This window comes from Temnothorax longispinosus, chromosome 2 (assembly GCF_030848805.1).
Source record: "Temnothorax longispinosus isolate EJ_2023e chromosome 2, Tlon_JGU_v1, whole genome shotgun sequence".
Taxonomy (NCBI): Eukaryota; Metazoa; Arthropoda; class Insecta; order Hymenoptera; family Formicidae; genus Temnothorax; species Temnothorax longispinosus.
This window is the reverse complement of record NC_092359.1, coordinates 15650530-15665765: the sequence shown is the minus strand read 5'-3', so window position 1 is coordinate 15665765 and position 15236 is coordinate 15650530. Positions and strand designations below refer to the sequence as shown.

Sequence of the window (15236 nt, the reverse complement as noted above, 5' to 3'; positions counted from 1 at the left end):
GTTGATAGAAAATAAACACAAGTCCTGACCAATCGCAGTTGATTATTCTGCTGAAATTCGACTGTATAATTGATCAATGTTTTAAGGCTTAAAACATCTATTGTAAACCGGGACTAAAATTAGAAAAGGATAAAAAGTAAGTTAAGCCGAGATTAAAGTTAATCGGCATTGGTAGAAATGGACACATTAATCGCTGATTAAGTTAATCGGAGTTTAATCAGAGTCGCTCTAAAGACGTTTTTCTGTACTTCTGTAGGCGCAGGCATGGAGACACACGAATCGAACCTAAAATCCAAGAATCTTCTATCTATGCGTTACGTTCCACGTTCCATGCGTCATCGCATGCGGTTGTCCGTCTGGACGGGCTTTAACACGTCGAACAACGTGACGACTGACGACAGCGACATAGAAGAAATGGCGTAGAAAATGGCGACGCGGCACATGGCTGGAAATTTTACCGCCACAAAATGATCGCCGCGTCGCGGCGTTTTTCGATCGGCCGATTTTCGAGCTTTATCACAACAACTATAAGTCAGATCATTCCATTCGGACGGCAAATTGATACCGTTCTCTTTGTCGTCGGCGTCGAAACAGACCAGGGGAGAACGGACGGAATTTCGGCGCCGGCAAAACCATTCGAATTTAACCTCATCGATTCCGAGTTCTTCGATCTTTCGAATAATGTAATAATTAAGTAATTCCTCGTTAGGAAATAATTTGAACGTAAAACATCGCGACGATAATGAAGAGAGAAATCAGGTGGGGGGGGAGGAGGAGGGGCTAAGTTCGAATTATCAAAACGTACGCCCCGCAATTGTTCGGATCGGCATTCGGCACCGAGGTGTGAGTTTTCCGGAAAATTGAGAGAGAACATCCCGCTAGATGAATATCCCGCCGATTTTCACGACGTTGTGACGTTACAGCGCCGCGCTGCTCACCGGTCTCGTAGGGCGAGAAGGTTCACAGCGGCGATGTTAATGTAGGGATCGATTTTGATGGACGTTACGCGATGTTGCAGTGCTTGAGGATGGTGCCGAACGAACTGGCGATGACACCCTTGCCCACGCCGCTGATCACCCCGCGGTCACAGAATGTACGTCATATCTGCGATACTTCGTGAGACGAGACGTGCACCACGCGAGAGAGAGATTTATTCGCAACGCGCGCGAAAGTCCTCACACTTCCGCGGTCCAGACGGTCCGGTCAGGTCCGGTCCCCGAAGCGTACTGAATGAAACTGAACAGTGAACCGACTGGCGACTGGACGGAATTACGGAACCAAATGAACTTGGAACTTGGAACCACTGAACCATACGGACCAGAAACTAGAGCTCTAAAAAAGTAGGTATTCTCGATCCGCCATTTTTCTTCCAATCATCTGTGAAAACATAACCTTTTCGTAAACGTCAATACGCTTTTCGGTCTCGCGATTAATGTAAAAATTTAGCTGAAATATCGATTCTGTAAAATTGAAAATAAGTATTAATTGATTCTTAATTGATTAGACGTGTGTTCTTAAACGCGCGACAGTATAATTTGTTTTATAAGTGTCGTATTTATCGTAATCGACACATCGTGACTCTGTTTCATTGTACGTATTTGGAGCAGTAATTTCAAGGGCAGAAGGTATATTATTTAAATAATACTCATCGCGAAAAAATTGTTTTCATGTTGCAGTTTTGTCACATTTTGACATATTTGTGTTTTTAGATTAAGTATTTGGCTGTTTGTAAAATGTCAAACTGAGGACAATGAAAAAAATCCAAGTACGTCGCATCCTGGGCCAAATGTTGAGGTAATTGCCGCATAAATTCCTAATTTTTTCTTTCGTTTACTAATTTAATGCTTCATTTATCATATTTAATATACTTCCACTCATTTCAGGACCCTAAGCTTCAAGAGTATTACACAGATGAAAAAATTGAAAGTTTGTTGGTCGAAAATCTCTACCTGAAGAGTCTGCTAAAATGTCAACTAAGGACAATCAAAAAAATCCAAGTACGTCGCATCCTGGGCCAAATGTTGAGGTAATTGCCGCCTAAATTTCTAATTTTTTCTTTCGTTTACTAATTTAATGCTCCATTATCATATTTAATATACTTCCACTCATTTCAGGACCCTAAGCTTCAAGAGTATTACACAGATGTAACCGTTTCAGTTGACTCTTCAGGTAGAGATTTTCGATCAACAAACTTTCAATTTCTTCATCTGTGTAATACTCTTGAAGCTTAGGGTCCTGAAATGAGTGGAAGTATATTAAATATGATAAATGGAGCATTAAATTAGTAAACGAAAGAAAAAATTAGAAATTTAGGCGCCAATTACCTCAACATTTGGCCCAGGATGCGACGTACTTGGATTTTTTTGATTGTCCTTAGTTGACATTTTTAGCAGACTCTTCAGGTAGAGATTTTCGACCAACAAACTTTCAATTTTTTTGTCATCTGTGTAATACTCTTGAAGCTTAGGGTCCTGAAATGAGTGGAAGTATATTAAATATGATAAATGAAGCATTAATTAGTAAACGAAAGAAAAAATTAGGAATTTATGCGGCAATTACCTCAACATTTGGCCCAGGATGCGACGTACTTGGATTTTTTCATGTCCTCAGTTGACATTTTACAAACAGCCAAATACTTAATCTAAAAACACAAATATGTCAAAATGTGACAAAACTGCAACATGAAAACAATTTTTCGCGATGAGTATTATTTAAATAATATACCTTCTGCCCTTGAAATTACTGCTCCAAATACGTACAATGAAACAGAGTCACGATGTGTCGATTTACGATAAATACGACACTTATAAAACAAATTATACTGTCGCGCGTTTAAGAACACACGTCTAATCAATTAAGAATCAATTAATACTTATTTTCAATTTTACAGAATCGATATTTCAGCTAAATTTTTACATTAAGGCTCCTGGATGGTCACCGCGGCCATATTGAATTCTCACTATTGAGGCGAGGAAAACACCCAATTTTGTCGTCCGTACCATTTTCAAATAAAGAGACATTTCAATAAAACATCACTATAGATCGTTTCAGAACACTTCCGAAATTGACCGAAAACTACCCTTTTCCCTCGACAATAAACAAACAGCCATAAAACAAAGCCTAAACATACGGGAAAAACAGCCGTTTAACGACTATCGAAAAGAGGTGAAAACGTTACTTCCGCATGCAAATCTTACTTTTCGGTCAATTTTACGATTTTCACGAATACGTTAAACGTTAAAGCACAAGCACAGAGCGAGTAATAAAGAAATAGCAAGGACGACAAAATAGGTTGTCAACATGTCACAAGACAGAATTCTCCATTGGAGAGAGTGAGAGGAGAGAGTGGCGGCGCCACCATCAACGCAGAGTTCTCGGCTGACCATCCAGGAGCCTTAATCGCGAGACCGAAAAGCGTATTGACGTTTACGAAAAGGTTATGTTTTCACAGATGATTGGAAGAAAAATGGCGGATCGAGAATACTCACATTTATAGAGCCTTACAGAAACCAGAAGCGGATCGGACGAAACGCAGAACTGCGCAGAACGACACGAGTACCCGCGCGAGTACGGATCGAGTGACGATTGAAGCAGGACCGCAGGACACGTGCCATTAGAGCCATTAGAGTGCCTGAACGAGAGGCGTAAGCCGTAAGTACGTGCTGGCATAAGATATTACGAGTGAGGAACAGAAGTAGAAAAGCGGAGGAAAATAAAAACGTAAGTAGAAAAGAGGAAGGAGAAGGAAGAAGGTGGCGGGCAAGGCCGAAGTGAAGGGGGCGAGAGAGGAAGGTAGAGCAAGTGAAATGAGGTAAATTTAACTTTCTTGTTACAGATAACCTAAAGGGAGAAAGAGAGGAAAGCGGTGGAAAGGATGGAGTGCAGATGAAAGATTATAATAGAAAAGGAGGATAGAAAAGATAGGAGGAGAGAAAGTATGGGAGATGATGAAGGAGTTTAAGGAGGACAGTAAAAGACAAGATAAGGAGATAAAAGAATTGAAGAAGAAGGTAGAGAGATTAAAAAGAAAGGTGTATAGGATGGAGCAGAGCGCGGGCAAAAGGAAGAGGGATGACAGTGAAGAGTAAGAGTAAGTTAATTGGTAAAAGGAAATGGTGGGAAGAAGATTATGAAAGCAACGACGACGAGAAAAGAAAGAAGAACGTGATAATAAGGATCGAGAAGGAAAGATGGAATTACGCATAATCTGGCACTAGCTTTACGAACTCGAACATCATATACAGATCGACTTTGTAATTCGCCCAATTGCTAATTATCCCGCGCGTAATGAGTTAATGATTGTAAGATCGACAAAATTAATATAAATTTATAAAATTTAAAATGTAATAGAGTACAATCATTTATTTATACCGTCCTTTGATCGATCTAATGTTATAATGTAATGATGTAATGTGTATTTTCTCTTGTCAAACTCGAACTTGTTGATGGAATAACTTTACACCGCGATGCTCGTTTGGTCGTTAATCTCCTACTTTGATGACAGGAATTTTATTGCTACCTATTAAAAAAGCATTTCTTTGGTGCAAGAGTCAGTCCGTACCGTGTGACAATTGTGAAATTTCATTATTATTCTGTATTTCCAAAAGTCCCATAGAAGCACCAGGCATGAAACACACAAACGATAAACGAACAAACGACTTTGAAAATATTTTATCTTTTTACTTTTTTTTAAATATTGTTACAATTCTCTAAAATAAATTCTAAATGCGAAATCAAAAAGATTTAACAGCTATCTTAAATAATCGAATTTTATTCCTAGTACGGTAGAATAATTACCTTTATTGACAACAAATTGAGAAACGTTACTTATGTCTATACTATCTATATCGTCTATCTGCACATGTAAGTATATTGTAAAATACTCTCAAGTTTGAGAACTACGTTTTCAACACAATGCTGCTAGTTTCCGGACCGTATTCAAGTCACGAAGGAGCATTTGTACAGTCTGCTTAGTACGGGGTTGAACAAGCGGATCTGATACGAGTTCATCCGGGTCCATCGCTTCTAGAGCTGCACATTAAAACGCATGGAATGACCATTTGTTGAATGCGTTTTAATACGCGTTTTTTCAATGTTTTTATATTACATACCAAAAATTTGCGCTTCTATGGATGTTAATCTCGAATCGATGTGACATTGAAAATGCTCGATATGCTCCAACAATCGCATTCGGCATTCAGCTGGGTCAATCGATGCCTCAAGTTCTGGTATAAAAGGCTGCGGAAGCGCGGAGACTTCATTTTTTTACGTTGGTTATGCTTGATTCTTGTTGAACGTTGTTAACAGGCGATCCAGAATTGAGATTCTCCGATACGGGATCACCAATAATAGTTTTCTCAGCTAATAAATCTGCATAAAAATATTACATAATATGTAAAGCTTGTGCAGTTATTTATTTATTTATTTGTGTTAAAAGTTCAGTCCTGTGAAATAAAAAAATAAAAGACTGAATAAATACATTTTTTTTACCTGCACTCTCCGTTTTAATGTCTGGCGTGGCACTGTTTTCCTCTTTTACGACTGAGTTACCACCCGTTAACGCGTCTAAAAGTATATGACTGTCCTTTGAATTCGAGCCTTCCTTCTTGCTGATAATCCTGGATTCATCAGAATGCGTGCTATCCTCTTCCAAAATTTTCATCAATTCCGAATCGGAAGCGATTGATTTTTCATCTTGATTGTCTTTCAACAGACAGCTTGATATCTGCCTTCGTCTCGACACGTCGCGGAATCTCCGAATTTGTATCGGTAAAACTCGCCGCTTTAGTTATTTCCATCACTGGTACCGGTTCCATGTCTGTCACAGTAACCAAAAAGGAAAGTTAAGGAACTAGAAATTTTAGATCGCATAGATCGTGAAAATAGTCGGCCCGAGCTCGTGCGGAGAATAAGGTAAATATACAGCGGTGCGGTATAATTCCTGGGAAATTTAACTCGTGGTTTTGTTCGTCATATTTACGTTCGATCCCGACGACGATGGTTGTATCAATCGTTCCATGGATAAACACTAGGCAAATAAAAAAAAGAAGACATCTTGCATGGTTTTCCACATCTTAATAATTATCCCGAATCATACTGCCCGTAAAAAGTGTGTTCGCGGAGCGCGCAATTTAAGGTTTTTGGAGAGGGCAATTGGAGTCATACTATAAACGATTGGGACTTATTGTTTGCGCAGGGTTCTACTGTAAATGCCTTGAAAAGAGTTCTTCTGTCGTTTGGAGAAAAAATTGAAAAAGAACTGCAGAGAGAAGGATTAGTCCTAAACAAACTAACGACGTGCAATGAGATGCACAGTCATTGGATGAGCAGATTTCAGAAAAATCAAATGTTTCAGGTAACACATTCGGTTCTGCAATGCAATTGGGAAATCATTGTTAACGAACGTTTTAAAATATTTGATGTGACGCATGGTAACGAGTATTTACCAGTCTATCTAGTATTTACGAGTATCTATCAGTAAACTTGATTGAAATAAAAATTGAGATCTGTTAATAACAGATTTGTAGGAAATAAGTACAGAAATATGAGTAAAGTGTAGACAGTTTTCAAAAAAAGTTTCCCTTAAAGTATTTTGTAATGTTTAATTTTTCTCTTAATTGTTTAATTGTTCAGCGCTCTGGAAGAAGATACATACCTTTTCCATTTTTAATGATTTTATATGATATATATTTGTTTATAATATAAACAAAGTGTGTTAAGGATACTTTATTGATTTTAAAGAAAAGTTACTATTGTAATTCTAAATAAGAACTTATAGAGAAATTACAAATCTTTCAAGATTGAGTTTTTGCAGTTTTATTATAAATGTTGTCTATCTTTATATTGTTCTCAGCTTCTCCGTTATTATAAAACTTAATGCATAAGCAATATTCAATTATATAGGTAACTCTCAAATAACACGATTAATTGGTTTCGTGTTATTGAAAATGTTCAAGACTCCAGATCTATATGAAATTGGGCATTTGGTTTTAAGGGATTATTTTAAAAAGACTTCAAAAAATAGCCTAATGTTATTACATATTTTTAGTAGTTTTATAAAAAAAAAAGACGTTAATCGAAGAGATAATGTAAATAATTTTTTTTTCTCGGCTATTCGAGACTCGTGCAATATCGAAGTATGTTATTCTAAGGTCACCTGTATTTAGATCCTACTCTGGTATCCATCGTGAACAACCGCTGAGACAATTGCTGAGACTAATCCATCGTCATCTGTAAGGGTTCAGAGTTCCGAGATTGTTGAGTCCTCGCCAAATAAAATAAATTTTACAAGTGAATAAAAGTCGAAACTAGGTAACATTGAAAATTTATTAGTCGTTAAATTATTCCTGCGCAAGAATGTCTTATTTTTAAACATTGACGGTATTAATCCTCTGTAGCATTGTCTAGAAGGGAAATATTACGAATGGAGAGAAAGAAGAAACAAATGTGGAAAAACAGATGAAATTTAAAAGGCATATGATGGAAAAGGAGAGATTAATATCCAATGGTGATAATAAACCTAATTCTTAATATTAAGATATTAAAGATTATAAGTGTGGTATATTATATTATTCCCAGACTTGATTACCTTCGCAGACACTCTCTTGTCTAAATACAAGATATGAATATCTTCTTCTTCTTCTTCTTACAAATGTAAGATGTAATTTAATTGCATTTGCATATCAAAGCAATCCGTGTTGCACGTAGGCATTTAATTTAGGCATTTGTTTAGCAGTCTATGCTAACAGCTGACAAAGGAAAGCTGCGTAAGCAACAGAGTAGTGTGCAAGAAGATAACAGACTTTTATACGAATAAGTAAATTATAAACGTTCAGCGTAATTTATTATCATTTGCATATCAAAGGCAATTCGTGTTGTACTTGGACATTTGTTTAGCAGTCTTTACGTTTACATCTAGCAAAGAAGAGACGTCAAAATAACAGTATGCCAACAGTGAGCAACACCTCAGCGAAACCTTTTCATTTCAATTCGCGATTTCGCTGAATTTCTCTTTATATGAGACTAATTAAAAATCAAAATTACTCCTCCTTATTAAAAGGATTTGAATAAGAAGAAAGGAGAAAGAAGAAGTCAGAAAAGCATCAATTAATAATAAAACAAACATGTAGTAAATATTTTATTATTTACTTATTATCTCCGTGTTACATGCGAAATTAATTATATATTTTCCCAATAGTCCGTACCGTTTAATTTGTATATTTTTGTATCAAATATAAAATATACATATCTCACACACACAAATTAATAGTAGAGAAAATTCAAACTGCATCGGATGTCCGATTACGTTCTATGTTCAAAAGAAACATTTATTTACAAAGGACAAAGTATTTTTCAGCTTATCGAGATTCGCACCTTCTGTTTTGGATTGCAAATCATACAAATTATAAAGGTAACAATTACAATAAAATGCATATTTAAATTGAGAAAATTTAAACTCTTGTAGATCGTCTAATAGTACGTTTAATAGTCATCTTTTCGACTTATTATATGTAACTATTTTGTTCTTAAACTTAAATTTTTACTTTATGATACAAGTTACAAATTTGCGGAAAACGCGTCCCTACAATTAATACAAACAAAATTATCAACTAGTTGAAAAATGGTTTTACTGCATACTAATTTCAACCATAGACGACATAGCCGTCTAATATAGCCGGCTTTTCGACTTGTCACTTCTGACTGGGAATCTATGTCAAAATTTATATAACAATTAGGCTAATTTCTTTTTTTAGGGTATAAGTCATTAGTAACTGTAATGTGTATAGAATAATTCATTTGTTACAAACATAAAGAAAACTTTTAAAAGTAACTGTAATGTGAAATAATTGTTTTATTGTAAAAAAAAAAAGAACTTTTAAAGAATCTTAAACTGTTTATGGAACAAGTATGATAAAAACAAAATTGAAAGGCGAAGTTCAAAGTTGATTTACCTTTCCGAGCACATCGAAATATAATGCACAATAGCAGCCAAAGATATCTGCGAAATACATTTCAGGGGAAAGGGGGGTAAAATGGGGGTAAGATGACGAATTGCTAATTTTTCTAAACTAATAACAGATAACGAGTGTATGCGAAGGTCCGAAATAACCGTACATACATTCCTTCAAAGTAAACGGTACCATTGTAAGCGGTGATTATTGCTGTGGGGCGTGGGCTTACTAGAGAGAAGACGTCTTAATGATAGGACCGAAATATTTGCCAAATTTATTGACACATGTATTAATATGTTTCGTTTTGCCACGATAGAAACCATATTGAATATTTTAGATTATATGCATAGTAATCATACACACATTTCTGCATTCTTATTGCATTATTTTCCGAAATTGTATTATAGATCTGAGATAAAAAATCTCGCAAATATCAACTTGATAGACCGCTTAATTATTACCCATCTTTGTACCCAATTTGGGTACTAATAGTCTTATCAATGTTTCCGATGTTTCCAGGATTTTTGATCCGTAATACAATTTCATAAAATAATGCAATAAGAATACAGGAATGTGTGCACGATTATTATGCAGATAATCTAAAATATTATTGTCAATTGGTAACATTATTGGTAGTAATATATATAGCAGACGTAAAAATCATGGAGCACCTCGGAGTATTTTTGAAGTGTGCTGAAGTGATATATGAAGTGCTTATTTTATGCAAATATCTTTTTATTTGGAAATGGCACGCAAGAATTCTCAGCGTGTCATTTCTCGCTTCTGACGTCAATTAATCTTACGTGATAGCGGAAAGAGCCCAAGAGCCTTAATATAGTTTGCCTTAATATTTTGCTAACCAACTATTTTAAGGAAGCAAAAATGACCATCTGTCAAAAGAGTCAAATTACAAAAAAGAAAAAAGAAGATAAAACTGTTCGAAAATAAATTATAAATAAATGTGGATGTCTCGTTTTTATTAGGCATTAACTTCTTTTACAATCTAGTTCGCTAGATAATTTTTAAAAAGTAAATTGCTACATATATAATATATGTATATATATATAAAAGGGTTAACAAAACTATTAAAATTATCATTCAAGTGTATAGATGGACACATGCGGATATCTTTCCTTCCATTCGTTAACCAAACAATCGTCAATGTTACAGGATAAGAGATGAAACTCTTGCAGTTTTGAACATTGTTCCAAAATAGTAAAACACTTATCAGGTGTAACAAGTTTCACCCAATAAAGTTTTAACTGTTTTAAGTTTTTGCACTGCGTTAATAATTTCAAATTGTGATCAGTAAGGACAATGTACTGTAAAGCAACTAATTCCAGGAGTTGCCAGGAAGGAAGTAATCTGTGCAAGCAATCATCAGTGATTGGAGATTGGAATCTGTAACAAAAATCATATAATTATTATAGTATTGCAATTACATCAAAAAGTGTGCAAATTAGAAATTTCCTCGTTATTACAGATTACTCCTATTCAGAGCAATTTAACATTTTATTTCGCTCATAAAACTTTTTCTTATGAGGAAGCTTGTATTTTGCTTGATGCATAATTATTATTAGTATTTATTAGTTTAGCTCCCTCATAGAGAAAGCTTTATGAACTAAATAAAATAGGAGCAATGGTAGCGATCGATCTGTAATAATGAGGAAGCGAGTTCCTAATTTGCACACTTTTTTTCAAATTTTAAGTTTAATTTTTTTATGAATTGATAGAAGATCAGCTTAGCACAAGTGGGGTTTTACAATCGACGCAATGTCAAATTGAAGTTGACTTTGGAGTTCAGGCTATACAGTTTATATATGGACTCCGCATATGAACTTTTGATCGCGTATAAAGCTAGGTATAATCAACCAAATCTTAAAGAATTATATATGAAATAGGGGTAGAAAGGGCTGAAAAATATAATGGAATTATAAATAGCCCAATATCTCAAAATTTGCGGAAGTTAGAGCTACCACGGACATTTCTCAAAACATTCAAAATTTTTATAAAGTTAAAGAACTCCTTTTTACAAGAAACATAACTTTCTCCATGAAGAAGCACAAAAATAATTAATGTAACTTTTTCAAGATCCTCGAAATGCAAGAGAAGCAAATACAAATTTCAATAAAAAATATAGTAAACATGTATTTAAAAAAAATTAAGAAGCACACACTTACTTGGGAAAATACACTTTTCGTACATTCTTACAGTCAGCGAGAACGTCAATATCCTGCGATGTAAAACTAATACTGTCCTCTAAACGTATTACTTCCAAGTTAGGACACAATTTTATAAAATGTGTTGCGGTTTTACGTTTTATAAAAAAACAGACTAAACGTTCAAAATTGACGTCACGCATCCGTTGATTTTTTTGCAGTATTTTGGAAAGGCATTCAACTTTTATATGTGTATTACAAAGGTTTAAATGTTCCAAACCATTTAATTTCTCGAGATACGAAAATCCTTCGTCGCCTATGCCATGACAATATTCTAGATTCAATTCTAAAAAGAGATATGTGTTGAGCATATACAATTTACCAATAATCTCAACAATCACATGTTTTATATACTTTATACGTATATACATACCTTTCAAATTTACACATATCTCTGAAATTTTAAGTAGGGCAAGATTATTGATAGAACGGCAGTATCCTAATCTTAAGTGCGTTAACCGCCCGCCACAATTATCAAGAAAGTTGTTAAAATTCTCAACACTAAATATGCTTTTTGTAAGATCTAACTGCTGCAAATATTTACATCTAGGTGTAAAGTAACAAAATATCTTGGTCATATCGCGTCTTGCCATATCTAGGTAAAAACGGTTCTTTTTGGAAGGTGAACAGTGTATATTCAAACGTGTATAGAGTCGAGGGTCTCGTATCAAATCATTGAAGTGTCTATTTACATAATTCAAGCTGTGTAACAACGTCATCAGATCCAAGTTTTTTAATATTATTAGTAGTATTTCATCCTGCAAAGATAAAATATAAAACTTTAATACACGATATGATATTGCAATAAATACTATAAAAAATAGGCTTCTTAGAATACTTTACAGGAAGGTCAGATATATTGCGACGTGATAGCTCCTTGGATTCATCCGAAGAGAGTATTATACGTTTTGCACAATTCGAATGACGAATTACCTCCAGAGATACATTTTTGTGCATCAAATTCTCTCTCAAAATACTCCCCTTAGAAACCCTTCTTATGTAGCTGCAAATAACATCGGAACAAATTCATTTTTATTATTAACAGAATGAAGAGATTTTAATATTACTTAATGTTGATAATAATACCTTCCATCCTTACAATATTCCATTATAATGCAATATTCAGAAAAATGTCGTTGCAGATAATCTATATCCAAGTGTGCATTTTTGAAATCTGCTGTTAAATTATGAATATCCTCATGGTGTGGAAAGTACATGCAGTTAATTTCCTTTAACAGATTAGTTAAACTCTTCTCATAATTTCTAGGACGAACCAACTCTGATGTACCGATAAGCATCACAGCATCTACCTTTGTGTAAGGAGGTATTTCACCGAAAGCTGTACCTCTGCCGTTTTTAAAAAATAGTCTTAGCATTTTCGTTTTAAAGTCACGCGGGTGTGATAAGGGTGGAGAAAATAATCTTGATGTCAGGGGTACAATCTCAGACTTATAATCAGTTTCCCACAATTTAAACCACTCATTATTAGAATCATCTTGAGCCGAAATTTGAATTACGTCTCCAGGATTGTTTCGTAACATTTCGTATATAGAAACTCTGATTGGATATACAGCTTCATGAAACTCGATATCTTCAAAAAAGAAAATATAATTATACTCTTTTCTCAACAAAAGCGTATCTTCTTTAACAATATCTTACTTGTGAATTCAGGTATCACATACCAATATAATTATGCCATGGCGGACATAGTATACTATAATACATTGTCATGGATTCTTCGTATTGCCACGGAGTTATTGAAATGTCGATATCATTATTCCATCGATTCAATTTCTGTTTTGAAAAGTTAAAATGTATCAAATAGTAGAAAAAAATCTTGTAGCATATATAAATTTAGATTCCGATTACTTTGTACAGGACAATATAACGGATAATACACATACTATGAAATATGTTTCTCCATTGAAACACGAAGAATAAAATAGGGTATTTATTTAGTTTAAAGGAGCAACCTTCTACGACCTTGACCTTGACATATATATTATAGAGAGCACTCTCCTGAATAACCTTTCAAAGGTTTTAGCCGTCGTTCGTTATTTATTAAAACGTTATTAACAAAAAAGTTTGAGAAATATAATAGTGCTAATTAAGGAAAGTCAATTTGCTGATATGTGTTTACAGACAGTATACATGTGGGCGGAAGAAGGATTCAGCTTCTTCCTTCTTATGTATAAGGTCTATATATATACACCTCGTTATACTATACATGCTTATTACGTACTAGAGTTCTATCTATACGGTGTTAAAGAAATCTATATTCTATTTTAATATATCTTTTGTTAATAACTTTTTAATCAATAGCGACGGCTAAATCTTTGGAATATTATTCAGAAGAGTGATCTTGGCTACATATGTCAAAGTTAAAGTCACGGAGAGAAATTCATCTATTTAAATATTTCTATTTAAATAATTACCTGAAATAGTTCTTCATAGTTTGAAAATTTGGGTGGTCCAATTATGTCAGGGGCAGTATAAAATACACTTTGATTAGAGTGGATCTTAACGTGTCTTTTCTTCACAAATTGATAGATGAAGTCAACTCTAATATCCTCTTTTCCTACGGATTTTCTGCCGATATAAGGATATCGACCACAACTCTCATAATATAAAATATAAAGATTGGTAATTGGATGCCATATTTTCTCTCTGAAAGAAGACCAAAAGTAGGGAGAATAATAATCTTTGCTTTTGTAGCATATGCTAAAATGCATTATAATTCATATATTTGTAATTATAGCAAACAGATCATATAATCTAAATTCATCTTCCTTCTATTCACATTGCTAATACTGACACTATTGTCTGCATGTGTATTACGTAATGTAAACTATAGATTTTTAGTTAACTATTTGCAATTATAGCATGTACATAATCTAAATTTATCTTCCTTCCATTCACATTGTTAATACTGACACTATTGTCTGCATGTGTATTACGTAATGCAAACTATAGATTTTTAGTACTGGCTGTGAATATATTGTAGCCCTTGTAGAAAAAGATTTTAATTAACAATACATTGCAAATCTTGTTCTACAGAGAGTAGTGTATATCTATAGTATTTATTCTTAAAAACATTAATTTTTACTCAAACTATAATTTCTTTACTTTTCTATTAACAAATTGTACTATTATTATAAAATATATAATAAATAAAAATTGTTAATAAATAATTATTTTATATATTTTAAATTTGATCTCAATATTCTGCATTGTAACATCCGCAAGCAACCGATCCGCATATGTACTTCTTTTTATGAAATAGATATATGTATTTATTTATTTTGTAACGATGCACCCTTGTCAACGCATCGTCTCCCGGTTAACACCCGCCGGATGCCGCCCGACCGTCGGGCGAGAATAGTGCGCGGTGCGCGGTGCGCCCACCTTTTTTTAATTCTCTCAAAATTATCGTGTGCGCGAGCGTTTGCGGCTCGCGGCACCGGTATCCCTTCGGGTCCACGACGAACGCCGACGGGATTCGATCTCCGCCGAGTGCGAACGCGCGTAATTTTGCACTGCTCCGACCGCCGCGCGGCTCGCACGAGGATCGGCCTCTTCACCGAATCTATCATCCCCTTTATAAAAATCGGCGCCGCGGCGAAAGAAGACACTTCGACTCGAGATCAGCAACCGATCCGCTGCTCCCGAAGAAAAGAGACCTATCCAGAACCTCCTAGGGCGACACGCAAAACAGGGTCCAGTAATCTGTGCCTTGTCCAAGAAGTCTTGGTCGTCACCTAAACTCCCGTAGCCTGACTTCCCGGGTCGATTGAGCGAGGTGAGCGCATGGCAAACGCACGTGGCGGGAAGTAAGGCGAGGAGCGAACTTGAGAGACGCGTCGTGGAAAAGCTGAAGGGAAGCATCGTGAGAGCAAGGAAAGGATTGGAAGAGAGGGAGAGAAGGAGTAGGTGAAGGCAAAGGGTGAATATAAAAGTAAGTAAAAGAGAGAAGGAGAAGAGAGGCAGAATATGGATTTAAGATTTTCCGAAATGTATTTTTTATCTTACTGAATGTATCTTTTATCTCATTTTCCGATACACGTGT

The 15236-nt window shown here is 35.0% G+C and overlaps 1 protein-coding gene and 1 long non-coding RNA gene across 3 annotated transcripts; both read right to left on the bottom strand.

Moving 5' to 3' along the window:
- Nucleotides 1-4785: 4785 nt before the first annotated feature.
- On the bottom strand, nucleotides 4786-8791 carry LOC139808688 (uncharacterized). Its single transcript, XR_011730926.1, has 4 exons — nucleotides 7157-8791; nucleotides 5491-5818; nucleotides 5112-5370; nucleotides 4786-5031 (listed from the first exon to the last, which is right to left on the bottom strand). It is a non-coding gene; the product is annotated as an uncharacterized lncRNA (long non-coding RNA).
- Nucleotides 8792-10027: 1236 nt separating this feature from the next.
- LOC139808687 (F-box/LRR-repeat protein 4-like) lies at nucleotides 10028-12832 on the bottom strand. 2 transcript variants are annotated; one of them, XM_071770941.1, is made up of 5 exons: nucleotides 12257-12830; nucleotides 12014-12173; nucleotides 11544-11928; nucleotides 11132-11456; nucleotides 10028-10352 (listed from the first exon to the last, which is right to left on the bottom strand). In XM_071770941.1, the coding sequence occupies exons 1-5, from the start codon at nucleotides 12709-12711 to the stop codon at nucleotides 10046-10048; spliced, it is 1632 nt and encodes a 543-aa protein (XP_071627042.1). In that variant the 5' UTR covers nucleotides 12712-12830; the 3' UTR covers nucleotides 10028-10045. The 2 variants fall into 2 exon arrangements, with proteins under 2 accessions (XP_071627042.1, XP_071627041.1); XM_071770940.1 differs by having other exon boundaries at nucleotides 11132-11928; nucleotides 12257-12832.
- Nucleotides 12833-15236: the final 2404 nt, after the last annotated feature.

What these genes read in the sequence shown, in the direction of transcription:
- LOC139808687 (XM_071770940.1), bottom strand. Translation starts at nt 12,711, where the DNA reads ATGTTACGAAACAATCCTGGAGACGTAATTCAAATTTCGGCTCAAGAT. An exon ending in GAATATTGTAAGGATGGAAG is followed by an intron (nt 12,174 to 12,256) that starts GTATTATTATCA and finishes TGTTATTTGCAG; the next exon opens with CTACATAAGAAGGGTTTCTA. An exon ending in CGAAAAGTGTATTTTCCCAA is followed by an intron (nt 10,353 to 11,131) that starts GTAAGTGTGTGC and finishes TTTTTGTTACAG; the next exon opens with ATTCCAATCTCCAATCACTG.